The sequence below is a fragment of the Elgaria multicarinata genome, chromosome 5 (genome assembly GCF_023053635.1).
Source record: "Elgaria multicarinata webbii isolate HBS135686 ecotype San Diego chromosome 5, rElgMul1.1.pri, whole genome shotgun sequence".
NCBI lineage: Eukaryota > Metazoa > Chordata > Lepidosauria > Squamata > Anguidae > Elgaria > Elgaria multicarinata.
In genome coordinates this window covers 57,542,760-57,555,949 of record NC_086175.1, presented here as the reverse complement: position 1 = coordinate 57,555,949, position 13,190 = coordinate 57,542,760, and the positions used below count along the sequence as shown (strand labels likewise).

General features: G+C 41.7%; 1 protein-coding gene across 1 annotated transcript in view; it reads left to right on the top strand.

Moving 5' to 3' along the window:
- Positions 1–13,190, top strand: part of SCML2 (Scm polycomb group protein like 2) — a 46,474-nt gene that overhangs the window by 23,487 nt on the left and 9,797 nt on the right. The window contains exons 7-11 of the mRNA XM_063126425.1: positions 3,205–3,464; positions 4,642–4,774; positions 6,397–6,600; positions 8,668–8,850; positions 11,083–11,196. Coding sequence (XP_062982495.1) covers positions 3,205–3,464; positions 4,642–4,774; positions 6,397–6,600; positions 8,668–8,850; positions 11,083–11,196 — 894 coding nt within the window. The remainder of the gene's footprint in view (positions 1–3,204; positions 3,465–4,641; positions 4,775–6,396; positions 6,601–8,667; positions 8,851–11,082; positions 11,197–13,190) is intronic.

Sequence of the window (13,190 nt, the reverse complement as noted above, 5' to 3'; positions counted from 1 at the left end):
GTCCCTGGTTGATGTTGGACTAGATGGATCCTTGGTCTGATCCATCATGGGTGTCTTGTTTTCACTAATCAGTAAAAAGCAAGGCAATCTCTGCACTCAGGTTTACACTCTAAAACATACAGCACAAAAGAAAGGAAAAGATGGGAAGGGAAAGGAAAAAAGCAAACTCCAGGCACCAGTTCTTAAAGATTGAGTTCTTATAACAACGGTTCAGGGAGAAGAGGAGCCAAAAGGAGCTGGTTTCTCAGCAGAGTTGATGGAATGGCCCTGCTTCCTTTCTCCTTCTGCTCTTCGACCTGAGGGAATGGCTGCTGCTAGTAGAGGAAGAGTCAAAGGCAGCGGACTGTTTTGAATCTGTTTAGTATGACTCCTAAAAGGAATCGTTCTGGAAAAAAATTGTAAGCTCTTGAGCATCCCCTCTCCCCTCAAAAAGATGGTGCCAGTATCCATACATTTGAAATATTTTTTAGCCCTGAACACAATTTCTTTTTGATGGATCTGCACAGAATATTTAGTGCATATTTTCACATAACTTGAAACCATCTCAAAACAATGGTACAATAGTGATACTTGTGGGAGCAATTAAAATATCCTAATTGCTTTTACAGCTTTGCAAACAATTATCTGTATTTCCAAAACTTATATGAGCCATCAGTAATCTGAATGCAGGAGGGCATGTTAACATTCTTTGCTTCCACTGTTTCTCTTGTTTTCCTGGTGGGTTGCAAAGATTCTTTTTCAAAAGACTCTAATAAAGTTGTTGCTTAGGATCAGAGACATAAGCAGAGGCTGCTGCTGCATAGCTAGACTGCCACAAGAGGCCTGAATGGTTGATGTCTTAATTGTTTTGCTAGTGCTGCAAGAAACAAAATGCTTTGTTTTGTTTGTGGAGTCGAGAGGGCCATTGTGATGCAAAGCAGTACCCTTGAAAAGTGCAAAAGTGCTTTCCACCCCTTCCAGCTACATGTTCTATATTAATTACAAAGAGACGCTACCACTTTCTTTTTTAATTTTTAAACAAACCCCATTGAAACTAACTAATCATTTTAAAGGTTTTTGGCTCCTGTGGCTCAGTTGAGATAGCTTTGTCTACAGATGCAGTGGGCTGGCAGATATGTATATATATATTTACAACCACACACACACACACACCCTTTCACTTCTTTCCAGATTCTCTGACCCCATGTAACCTTTGATCTCCTCCTGAAGGCAGGGGTGAAGGAAGTATGAGCAGGTGACTGATGGTCACTGTCAATAGAATCCACAGACAATATGTGAATTGCTTTAGCAGTCTCCATTCCACTCTGTTTCCTCCCCCTTTCTCTTTCTCTTAAACCAACAAATGCAAATTGCTTCATTCTGATTTGCTAGAGTAACATTTCAGTCCCGCTGCCCAAGCAGCATGAGATTAGTCCCTGATTTGCTTTTGCAGCCTCAGTCCCAGTTAAAAGTAAAAAAGCAAGTAGATTGGGTCTGAATCTTCTCACTGGCTAATATGAATGACATTTGCATCTCTGGAATATAAAGGTAGGAAAAAGGAAATTAACTTTTATATGGCATTTCAGGAAAACCTCATTATTATTGCATTTGCAGCCTTTGTTCGGCAAGTACTATCCATCACTTATTCGAAGGAATTGATAGTGTGCGTGGTTCGCGTGTGTAAAAGCTTGTACTTACTCTTTTAAAGCCTGCAGCATTGAAATGTCTTTTCTTTGTAGTTGTGAACTGTTATTCCCTCTGAATTTTGCTCTACAATAATCTATTGGCATTTCCACACAGACCGGCATAGTGGCTAGAGTCCAACTCAAAACATATTCTTACAACATATTTGTTAGCAATTTGTATTACTTTTACAGCACAGACATGTACATGTCTACTCAGAAGTATGTCCCATTGATTTCAGTGGGGCTTACTGCCAGAAATATTAGAAATAAGTTCATATTGATTGTTCTGTTCTCAGAAAATGTGTTGTGTGTTTACAATAATTGTGTCTTGAGAGATGCACTGTGTTTTGTGCGATAACAAAAGCCTTTAACTGAAAGTAGTTGAACTTGTTTTATTTGCACTGTTTTTGTGTTTGTGTGTGTGTGATATGTTTATATAATGAAATCTGTACATTTATATTTATAAAATTTTATTTTTAAAATCTTGCATCAGTGAATATTTCCTTAACAACATCAAAATATATGGAATTAAACCTGCATGGGTGTATGTTATCACTAAATATTCATGGTACAGTGTTTATTTATTTATTACATTTATTTATTTATTACATGGTTAAACATTGTGTAACATTGTTACAGTGTTAAAATGTCTGATTTTTTCCTAAAAAACCCACAAGTGGTTGATTGCATTTTATTTATTTATTTGGTCTTTAGGGATGATGGGAGTTGTAGTTGAACACATTTGTAGGGCACCAGGTTGAGGAAGGATGATTTAATTAAGCGTGGGAAGCTTGGCAGAGGCTGTGCCAGTTTCCCCATATTTAAAAGGTAGTGTTGTCATGTAATGAAACCCCTAGTTTTATTGCAAAGTTGTATTTTCTCTCTGTAAAGTTTTCCTGTTTTAGACAAGCACAGGATGCAACCTTGGTTATTCCTGAACGACCTGGTGCACTGCTGCGTCAAGTTGAAAGATCTCATATTCAATTTGTCCAAAATAATGCCAGCAGGATTTTGGGGGAACTGAACAGTTTTTAATGTTCATATATTGAATCAGCTGCATTTAGATATGGACAAACATATTTTAGGTCATTCTGGTATTCTTGATCCTAGAAAAATAAGTGCAGCAGAAACTGAGATACATGGGGTAGGTGGGATTAAATTCCACACTTTGGTTTTTATAAAATGAACCACGGGACTACAAATGATCAGGAGGTCCGGTGGGGAGTGTGTGTGTGTGTGGGGGGGGGGCAACCACAGAATTGCCTACCCCTACTATGGCAACATTTTGATGCACAGAAATCAACTTTTCCTAGCATAGAGATAAATATGATCACTTGCAGATTTCTGCACATCAAACTGCTGGTAAAGGCACTGTTTGAAACGTTGGCAATCCTGGACTCAACTCTCAAGTGCTGGAAGATATTTCATTGTGAGCACATTTTAAAGAGCAATTGAAGTTTATTTTTATTTTTTTAAAAATATTGCTATCTAGATGTTTGCTTTTAGAGTCTGATACAAGAATCCTTAACTTTCCCCTCAGTTTCCAGTACAAAGAGCAATACAAAAGCCCAGACTTCCCCATCCAAAGTGACGCGGCGCTCAATGCAGTCTCCACAGAAATCCTCTCCTCCAGCTCCTGCTGCTGCACCAAGAGGCAGGAAACCTGGCCGTGGAAAACCATCAGCTCCATCTGCAGTACTTAGGAAAGGCAGGTCCCCCAAAAATACTCCTGTGGCCAAAAACACATCTCATAAGGAAAATCTCAAAACAAGGAAAAAAGGCTTAAAACCAGGAAGGAAGGTTAGCAAATCTGTTTACCCTCACATTACCCTCACATGTACATTGATGGTGCTATATAAATAAATAAATAATAATAATAATTTAATGGCAGGAGATGGATTTTATGTTTTCCTTTTGTATTGCTTTAAACGCCCACACGTTATTTCAGTTTCTTTCTCTCCCCCTGCTTCCTATTTTGTGCAAGCTGTTATGCTAAGTGTTTTAGTAAACACAGAGGGCTGGTTTGCATGGCACATGCCGTGACACCCCACAGTGGCTTAGCAGGTCAGAGTCTTTTTAAGAAGTGCAAACGACATGGTTTATTGTTTTAGAAAGTGTCTTTCTAGCCAAAGGCAAGTGTACTTGCTTTTAGATTGCCAGTTTGTAAAATCTCTGCGATAGCTTCAGCTATTCGGTGGTATAGAAATTCAATCAATCAATCCATCAATTTATCTTGAGCCACTAATTCATTGTTAATCTGAATGTGGTTGCCAAAAGAAATAGCCCTTTGCTGAATTTGTTGTTGGCTCTTTGTCTCTTTCTAAGTGGCTAGAGCTTCTTCAGTGCAGTCTAGTTTCACTAATTAACAATGCAGTCCTATGCATGTGTACTTGGAAGTACTTCCATTGAGTTCACTGGGACTTGCTTCTAACACACACTTGGCTGGGAGTAAGTGTGTATTGGATTGCAGCCTAACAGATCCATTTGTTTCTGTCAGTGCTCACAAGGACAGTGTAAAGGAGACTGAAATTGACATTTGCCATTCTTATGCATTTTAGTTTTAGCAACTTTCCATCCATGAGAGAAAAAACCATGCAAGTGTGATTATTCATACTATTGACTGAGGCTACTTGAAGCAACCATTATAATATAGTCGTGATAAGATGACACTATCTTGGGTTGACTTTTTGTGCAACAACCAGTCTTACGAATGCTTTCACATGGTTGTTGATCCAAGTTGAGGTCATCGTTCTGTCCATTCAAGAGAACATCTGAAATATGGTGGCTTGGGGCTTGAGGTAGTACAGCTGCAATCTTGGTGATCTTCTGATTGCATTCTAAAGTTTAGAGAGATAAGAGTGTAGTTTAAGCAGGCAAGGATTTGAAGGGGGGTCGATTTGAAGGGGGTCTATCTTCTTTACGAAGGAACAGTTAAAATTTCAATATAAAACAAGCTATTTCTTCTTTTTTTAAACAGAAAAAAGTCTTACCAGTGCAATCTCCAGTGTTTTCTCCTACCCTTACTTCTACAAAAGTGGACAACGGTAACCCTCAGATACACAAGGATGGGCCTAGCATTGCTGGTGCAATGGCAGCTGTCATTTCAACAGGTAAAGTGATCTATTGCACATGCGCACACAAAACATGCTTCTCTCTTCTGGGGGCATCAGCTGATGCTTCCAGAATTACCATAAAACTATTGCAGAAGTCTAAATGGGCTTAGACGAAGCAGACTGTTGGATGCAATTCCGCTCTTGCGCAGAGTGGCCCAGGCACAATGGCGGCCATGCACACGCAGCTCCTGCTACTGGCGGGCGCAATGTAGCACTTCTGGGGGCATCTGCAGAAGTGAGCGGAAACACTTGTTTCTGGAAGGGGCATGACCTGCCCCTTGCAGAAACAACTTCCGCTCTCTCGTTTCAGCGCTTGCCCTCAGAAGCACTGCAGCACGGCCCCTTCCCTTTTGGGAAGTGACTATTTCCACTCGTTTCAGTGCTTGCCCTCAGAAGCACTGCAGCACGGCCCCTTCCCTTTTGGGAAGTGACTATTTCCACTCGTTTCAGTGCTTGCCCTTAGAAGCACTACATCACGGCTGCCAGTGGCGACATGCCTGGGCCACCTGCATAAGGACAGCACTGGATCCAACCCAGAGTTCTGAAGAAAGCTAAGAGGGTGTGACACTGGATCTGAGTCCTCATTTGACTTAAGGATTTGACCCACTGGATAAATGTTTTTGCTGATAACTTTCTGAAGAATGTACAGTGTGATCCAATTTTTTTAAAACCTTTTTTTAAAGTAGCACCTTTTATACATGCTTGAGCACTAACACTGAACTAACACGTGCTGTTCCATCTTTGCCTGGCTTTCAGAAACAGAGGTGGATACATAGCGTTATTTCTTGCTATCACACGCCCCGTAGCATGCAGTATCATTGGAAAATGGAGCTATGTATGCCTCTGCCACCCCCCATGATGTCAGCAGCCTCTCATTTAGCTTCAGGTCCGTGTAAGAAATTACATGACTGCTCTCAGTGAGGGTTAGCAGTGGCCTGCCTACATGCAGGAGCGAGGTCTCAATTGGTTGAATGGTTCGGATGTGTTCTGTGATGTTGCTGAGGGGCTGAACGGTTTGCCTCTTGTTTCCCTGCCCAGCCTGATAAATTCTCTGGCTCTGTCAGAGATAGAGAAGTGTATGTGCATTTGGAGTGTCTGTGTGGTGTGGTCATAATCTCTCTCCCTAGTCAGGCATCTTGTTCTGTTGTCTGCTTATTGACAGAATCTGATTTTTTACCAGAATTTCATTCTACTTGCACTAATTCTCATTAATGCAAATGCACATTTGCACAAGTGAATTAGCGCATGTCCTCAAGACTTTGAAAAAAGCCGCTCCATTGTGGAATCTGCAGGTCAGATTCATAGAAATCTGAACTCATTTCTCCAACAGCCCTAGTTGCTAACTGGCTTTTCCAACTTCCTGTTCTTTCGCTCAATTACATCTCCAGGTTCTAAATATGTTTACATTTTTATCCTCAAATGCATCTTAATTTTTTAGCCATTGGCAATCCTTTGAGATAGATATCAATGTGCAAAAGATGTTCAGATGCATGAGTGTTGATCAGCCTCACAAGTGTTTGAAGAATAAGTTTTTATCCAGAATATTGCTTGTTGCTATATAAGGTAAGTTTCAGACTTTTTTTAAAAAAAGTCTATATTCATTATTATTTTTCTTTCAGTTTGTGTCTATGTTAACAAACATGGAAACTCTGGGCCACATCTGGATAAAAAGAAGGTTCAGCAGCTTCCTGATCATTTTGGACCAGGTCCTGTGAACGTGGTGCTTCAGCAGGCTGTGCAAGCCTGCGTGGACTGTGCCTATCAATCCAAAACTGTCTTTGGATTTCTAAAGTCGGGGCATCATGCAGGAGAGATGATCACTGGTATTCTGTTTTATTTTCTTATGGATTTATATCCCACTGTTTTACAAAAGTTCACGTTTGCACATAATAAGCCAAAATGTCTGGCTTATCCTGGTTTGCTGTGAACAAACAATGCGCTGGTGCATGCAGCTCATATACTCCTGGCTTCTCTCATCTCTTACGAGCCTGGCTTATTTGGGAGGAAAAAAATCAGGAGCCTGGGTTTGGATGTCACATGAAGCTTTCCATCTCTGGTTTGTTTTACCTGCTCACATGAAGAGAGAAGAAAATGAGTTCACAGTAAAAAGGATAAGTGAGCAATTCTGGCTTATTGTTATATGCAAACACAGCCAAAGTTTCAAGACAGCTAATATAATGAAATACGATCAAACTTCAATATAAACTAAACATAATAAAAAAAAACATAATAGAAACTGCAGCAGACAGCAGAATCAATAAAACAAACCATGAGCCAGTACAAACTCAACACATTGGTAATGGCAAAGCGTAATTGTTCTTAAATTAGCTGTCCTTGAATTGGTTCAAGCAAGGAGTCAAGGAAGTGAACTGGCAGTAGCAATATTGTGGCTTAGTTTCTAAAGCTGTGTTTAGGTTTGGTGTACCAGACTAAACTGCAATTTTGTAAATGGTTCAGTTAATTTTCTTTCCTTGTTCCAGTGCTACATTGGGTAGGGCTAGTTATTCCTTTTATGAAAATATGCTTACCTTATCTAAGCATCATGTTTAAAAAGCCAATAAAAATCATACTTACATTATAATGTACTAGCAAAAGTACTTCCATACCCTGTGCTTTTGCTCTTTTCAACGAAGTGTTCCCAGCCAATCTCTATACATTCCCACTAAATGGGTTCATATGTTTAAACTGAGCTGCTGCTGCTGCTGTTCCTTCTCTTTTTTCTGTGAAACTATTCTGGAAGTGTATAAGGGTCAGTGCTCCAAGCACCTGTGTCATCTATTTCGAATCTGTCCTAACAGCAACTGTGTTGATTTCTTTAGTTCTAATTAGAAACGTCTGTTTGTCCCTATTCTGATGCAGAAGAAACTGTCAGGATACAGGTTAGCACACCAGTTCATAATACAGGCATTAAAAAGGGGTTACCTTGCTTCAATATCCCTATATTAATACCAGATGGGGACAATGATCTGTGGTATGCAGGTTTAATTAAGCCCCCATAAACCTTCTGTCTGGTAATATTAAAATATAACATTGTGGCCTGCATGCTATGAAAGGTCACTAATCTTTGTGCAGATCTTTTGCATATGTTTCCATAGACAAAGAGAAGTGTCAGTCTCATAGCAAAGGTTTAACAGATGTGAGTCATGCTTCAGTTGTAAGATTCCATTATTTTAAATAAGATATTTATAGCTTTGTAGAATGAAGAAGGTAAAACTAGAAATTCTCTCTTCCACAATGAATTGCCTCAAAAGAAGTTTGCAGGAGATTTTCTTCAGGAGTTAGTAGAAATTAGTGAGCCCTGTTGATACATGTTTGTTTAAAAAATTCATAAGTGACCTTTTGGGGTAAACCTTCCCAATTTACTTTATGTTAATAAATAAAGTATTCAGTTGTTTTCAATTGTTGTAGCAGTAGAGAAGTAATTCTCAAACCTTGTCATCGCAGGCCTCTGCAAGTCAAGAAAGTGACCGTTCCCAGATATAAAACAAAACAGACAGAAGTTTCAGCTTGCAACATTCACTGTTGTCCTTGGCTTAGGGAAAATAGAGAGCAGGAAAGGTACTGTCAGCCAACAGAAGGGCTGGTATTCTGACTACTGCCAGTCCAAACATAACACATTTTAGGAGAGGGTCAGGGAGGATGAGAAGCCTCCCCTTACAACGTTTCAAAACAAGTGGTAGTTGAAGGCCAGTTGCTCTGGATCACCACAGGAATAAATGTAATAGTTCAAGGCTATGAAGCTAAGTCTGGCTAAGAGAATTAAAGAAACGCAGCAAAATGTTCTGCCTTCTTTTATCTCCTTGTTTCAGCCAAAGCGGGTAAGTTCTGTTTTGTTTCAATCTATTTTATATTACTAGGGTGGAGGTTTGAAATTTTCTTTTTATTAACAGCTTCCTTTGATGGGGGGAAGCACGCCATCAGTCTTCCTTCTGTAAACAGTGCATCGTTTGTCCTGCGCTTCTTGGAGAAACTCTGCCACAGCCTCCAGTGTGATAATCTTTTTAGTAGCCAGCCCTTTAGTCCTTACATGGGAAGTGCACATAGTCCTACGGAATACGATAGAAACAAGCCAGGTAATGCTGTACTTACGCTATTTCCTCCCCCACCCCCAGCTTGTATTTTTAGTATTTGTTGTGGGCATTTTTTTAAGAAAGTAGACCTTCGTGAATCAGCTTTGAAAATCAAGTAATGTCAGCTAATTCAATGAGAACTAAACAAAGCAGATCTGGAACAGTTGTGATTAAAACAGTTTTGCTTTTCTTTTACAACCTGATCTTATGTGCACATAATTGGAAGTAATTCATAGATTGCAGCCTTAATCTTGGAAGTAATTCATAGACCGCAGCCTTAATCTTACAATGAAACCTGTTTTATGCATAGAACTGCCACAATCCTTGGTAACGCAAGCCATTATGACGATTGACTGTCTTAGTTTATTTCCTGCCTTAAACCATGGCTTTAACCACAGTAGTTAAGCCACAAAACTGGGCCATGTTCAGAAGACATTTATAGAACACATGCCATGGGTAGTATCCTATTGTGTCCATGCACTCATGGGAACGACCACTTCCGCAACAGAGCTTTTGTGCTTCTAAAAATAACATGAAACAAGCAGAAACGCTAGTTTTTGGAACAGGTCAGGTCAGCAGAGCTTGCAGAAGGGAGCTCCGCTGACCTGTTCCAGTCTGGAAATAAGCATTTCCGTGTGATTCCACGGTGCAAGCAATCACTCCCGCAAGCATGACGGAGCCAGTGGAGGCAGAGCAGCCGCGTTGGATATTGTCCCCAGTGCTTGAAATACTTAATGTGCATTATCTCAGCAATCCTTACAACTCCCATATAAAGGTAGGCAACTATTAGCCCTATGGATTCTGCCTTGGAGACTTGTGGCTTTCTTGAGCCTCTGAGGACATGAAGGGGCTAGGAGGTGAAAGGGAAAGTGGGCCTTCCTGGCTGACTCTCTTGTCACATGTTATTTCTGTATCCACCTTGAAATCTTTCAGGAGCTGAAAGATTTTGAAGGCTGTACTTCAGTATTTGGAAGAACTGCAACATGGCATCTGTGTGATCATACACAGATGGTTAAGTATGCACATTTTAATTATGGCCTATTATGTCAATTGCTGCATGCTGAAATGAGCAGATTAGCTGCAACCCTCTAGCTTATGACACACTTCGTATTCACTTCTCATTGTGGAAGAAGATGCCCACCTTATACTTGAGCTATGTATTAGATCCAGCTCCACCATCATGGTTTTCTTCAATAAGAGTGCTTTGGAAAGATTTCATGGGAGGAATACATGTAGAAAAATTGTTAGGCCAGAATGAAAGATCAATGTGAATTTTGTTCAGAAAGATCTACAAACAAGATACTACAAAGCCAGCCAATGTAGAAAAATCCACATTTTTTTCCATGTATATTCCTTTACAGGAATCAATCCAAATCGCTGCATGAGGCCTATTACTACAAAAACATGGAGACTTTGTAAAGTAGGGGTGTGCACGGACCCCCCCAATCCGCTTCGTGGCCCGATCCTCTTCGCGCCGCTCAGCGGAGCGAGATCTGGCTTCGCCGCCGTCACTATATGGACGGCGGCGGCGGCGCAAGATAAGCCACCCACCCACCCCGCCCCCTTACCTTCCTCCGTCGTGGGCTTCAATTGAGGCCCCGGTTGAAGCTGGAAGGGGCCTCAGCCTTCACTTCCGGCTTCAACCGGGGCCTCAATTGAAGCCCGCGACGGAGGAAGGTAAGCGTCCCTCCTCCCTGCTCCCTTAACTGCCGCCGCCGCTGCATGGATGGCGGCGCCGGCGGCGCCAGGTTGGCCAGGCCCCCGCCCCCGCCCCCTTACCTTCCTCCGTCACGGGCTTCAATTGAGGCCCCGGTTGAAGCTGGAAGAGGCCTCGTCCTTCACTTCCGGCTTCAACCGGGGCCTCAATTGAAGCCCGCGACGGAGGAAGGTAAGTGTCCCTCCTCCCTGCTCCCTTACCTGGCGCTGCCGCCGCATGGATGGCGGCGCTGGCAGCACCAGATTAGTCCCCCTCCCCCCCACTTACCTGCAGGCGAAGCTCCGGATTGAGGCGATCCTCTTCGCCTCGATCCGCAGCCCCCCTGGCTCTCTTCGCCTCCGCCTTTTCCGGAGGCGGATTAGGCCGCCTCGCTCCTGCTTCTCTGAACCGAAGAGAAGCAGAGCACATTCCTATTGTAAAGTACTTGGAAGTGGACATTTAACTGCTTATGCATTTGAAGTTGAACAGTGGAATGTATCGATATTTATACTTATTGAATCCGTTTTGTTTTTTGGCAGCAAAAGAAGAAATTTCAGATAACAGAAGTACAAAGCGGTATTCTAAGGATTCACCACCCTACACTGCCCCTCTGTCCCCTAAACTCCCAAGAACTGAAGCCCATCCATCAGAAGGTAACTATATCATTGTTTTCTTTGCTAATGAAGCAAAGTAAAATAACTCAATGTTCACTGCAATCCTAAGCATCTTAGTAAGGAGCGTTACATTAAAACCGTGCATGTAGTTAGCACTTCAACACTGTAGGATCTATAGCAAATTGAATACAATTGTAGTCCTTCCCAGCAATGGTGCCCAGATTGAATTGAACGGAGGGAAAATATCCTTCAACACACAAGGATACACCGGGTTACTTTTTGATAGCTGCAGACTGTGCAGTACCTTCATAATATGCCACAATAGGAAGCTCTGTTTGCCTGCGTACAGGACTGCCACTATGTATTACTGATAGTAAGCTTTATTCATTTCAATGGGTTTTACTTACATGTAATATGTTGGCATATCCGTCTAGGAAAGAATTTCTGTTACTGTATAGCATCTTTGATTTTCAGACTTGAGTGGTCGTTTCTATATATAGTACAGAAGCAGCTGTCATTATAAGGTTTGTGGTTCTCCTGAATTGATCTAAGTGAATCAAATGAAAAGCCTTACCCAGGGGAATATGTTATACATATTTGGTTGACATTGAACAGAAGACCAACTTTTTTTCAGAATGCTTTTATAAATTCTTGGTATGCATAGTTGTGTTTGTAACTGCCTCTCCCCTACTTTTCAGTTGTATTCAACCATAAAACACATTTCTGTTTCCATTTATCACATTTGTATCCTGATCTTACTCGCAGAGACATTAAAGCAGTAAGTAAATTAGTTTTTCAATCACCCTTGGAGAAAGGTCGTAATGCTAAGACACTTAGCGAAATATTGACATGCCCAAGGCTCCATGATGATCTTCATAGTCAAGCAGGGATTTAAACATGGACTTCCGACATTTAAAACCCTAAATTCTAGTTCCTAGAGATGGACAAACTCCCCCTGGCGTAATTTGAATTGAGACCAGCCATAATAAGTGGTTATGAAGAATGTTCAAGAAAATACTCATACTCTCTTACTTGATAGTGTTGGCAGCAATGGCTGCTGCATTTTCCCTTTGCTCCCTCCCCCCTCCAAGGATGGCTTCTAGCGATTAGGATCTCTTTGTTTTCTTCCTCTCCATCCCTCCGCTCTTCAACCATACCAGGACTGGAACACTGTACTGCATTAGCAATTTATGGCGTAAGATACTCCTGGGGAAATTATATTTCTCAGCATTCCTGAAGCTGGGGAGAAGGGACAAGGATGCTTGATCTCATGCTGCTATTGGAGGAAAATAGCCAGTGGGTAGAAGCAAGCAGGACTGAATCAGCTTCTTCCCTTCGGCTCCATAACCTCTGCCCTGCAGGGAAAAGCTTTTATCTCTGATCAGCTGCTGACTGGAGATGAGAGCTTTTCCCTCTATGGCAGAGATTGCAAGGCAGAAGCTGCTGGTCTGGATGGGGAATCCCCATGGGCCTTGTTAGGCCTGTGGGCTTGAGGTTCTCCATCCCTGCTGTACATAGCGCAATTGAGCTGGCGGCAGCTGCTGCTGCCATTACTTGGCCAGCTGGGTGGCTGGGTAGGTAGTATCTAGCTCAGGAGTGGGAACTTGTAGCCCTCCAGATGTTTTGGCCTACAACTCCCATTAGCCCTAGCCAGCATAGCCAATAGTGAGAAATGATGGGAGTTGTAGGCCAATACATTTGGTGGACAGCAAGTTGCTCACGCCTGGGCTAGCTAATGTGTTACTCCCCACCTGCCACAGACAAGGAAGTGGAACAAATATAAAAGTGTTGCTTTACTGTTACATCAAGGCTTTTAAAAGCACAGTCTTTGCTCCCATGAAACAATTTGCAAATTTTGTACCTCATCCCCAAAATTCTAGGGGATATTCTTCCTCCCCCCCAAATTTGTCCAGGTCTTTGAAACAAGTAACAACCCAAGTAGAAAGCAGTAGAAGTGGTTGAAAGCAAAAACAAGTCAGATGTGGATCTGACACAAGATATTGGTAAATCTGGCCTGCCATTCACTTTTTATC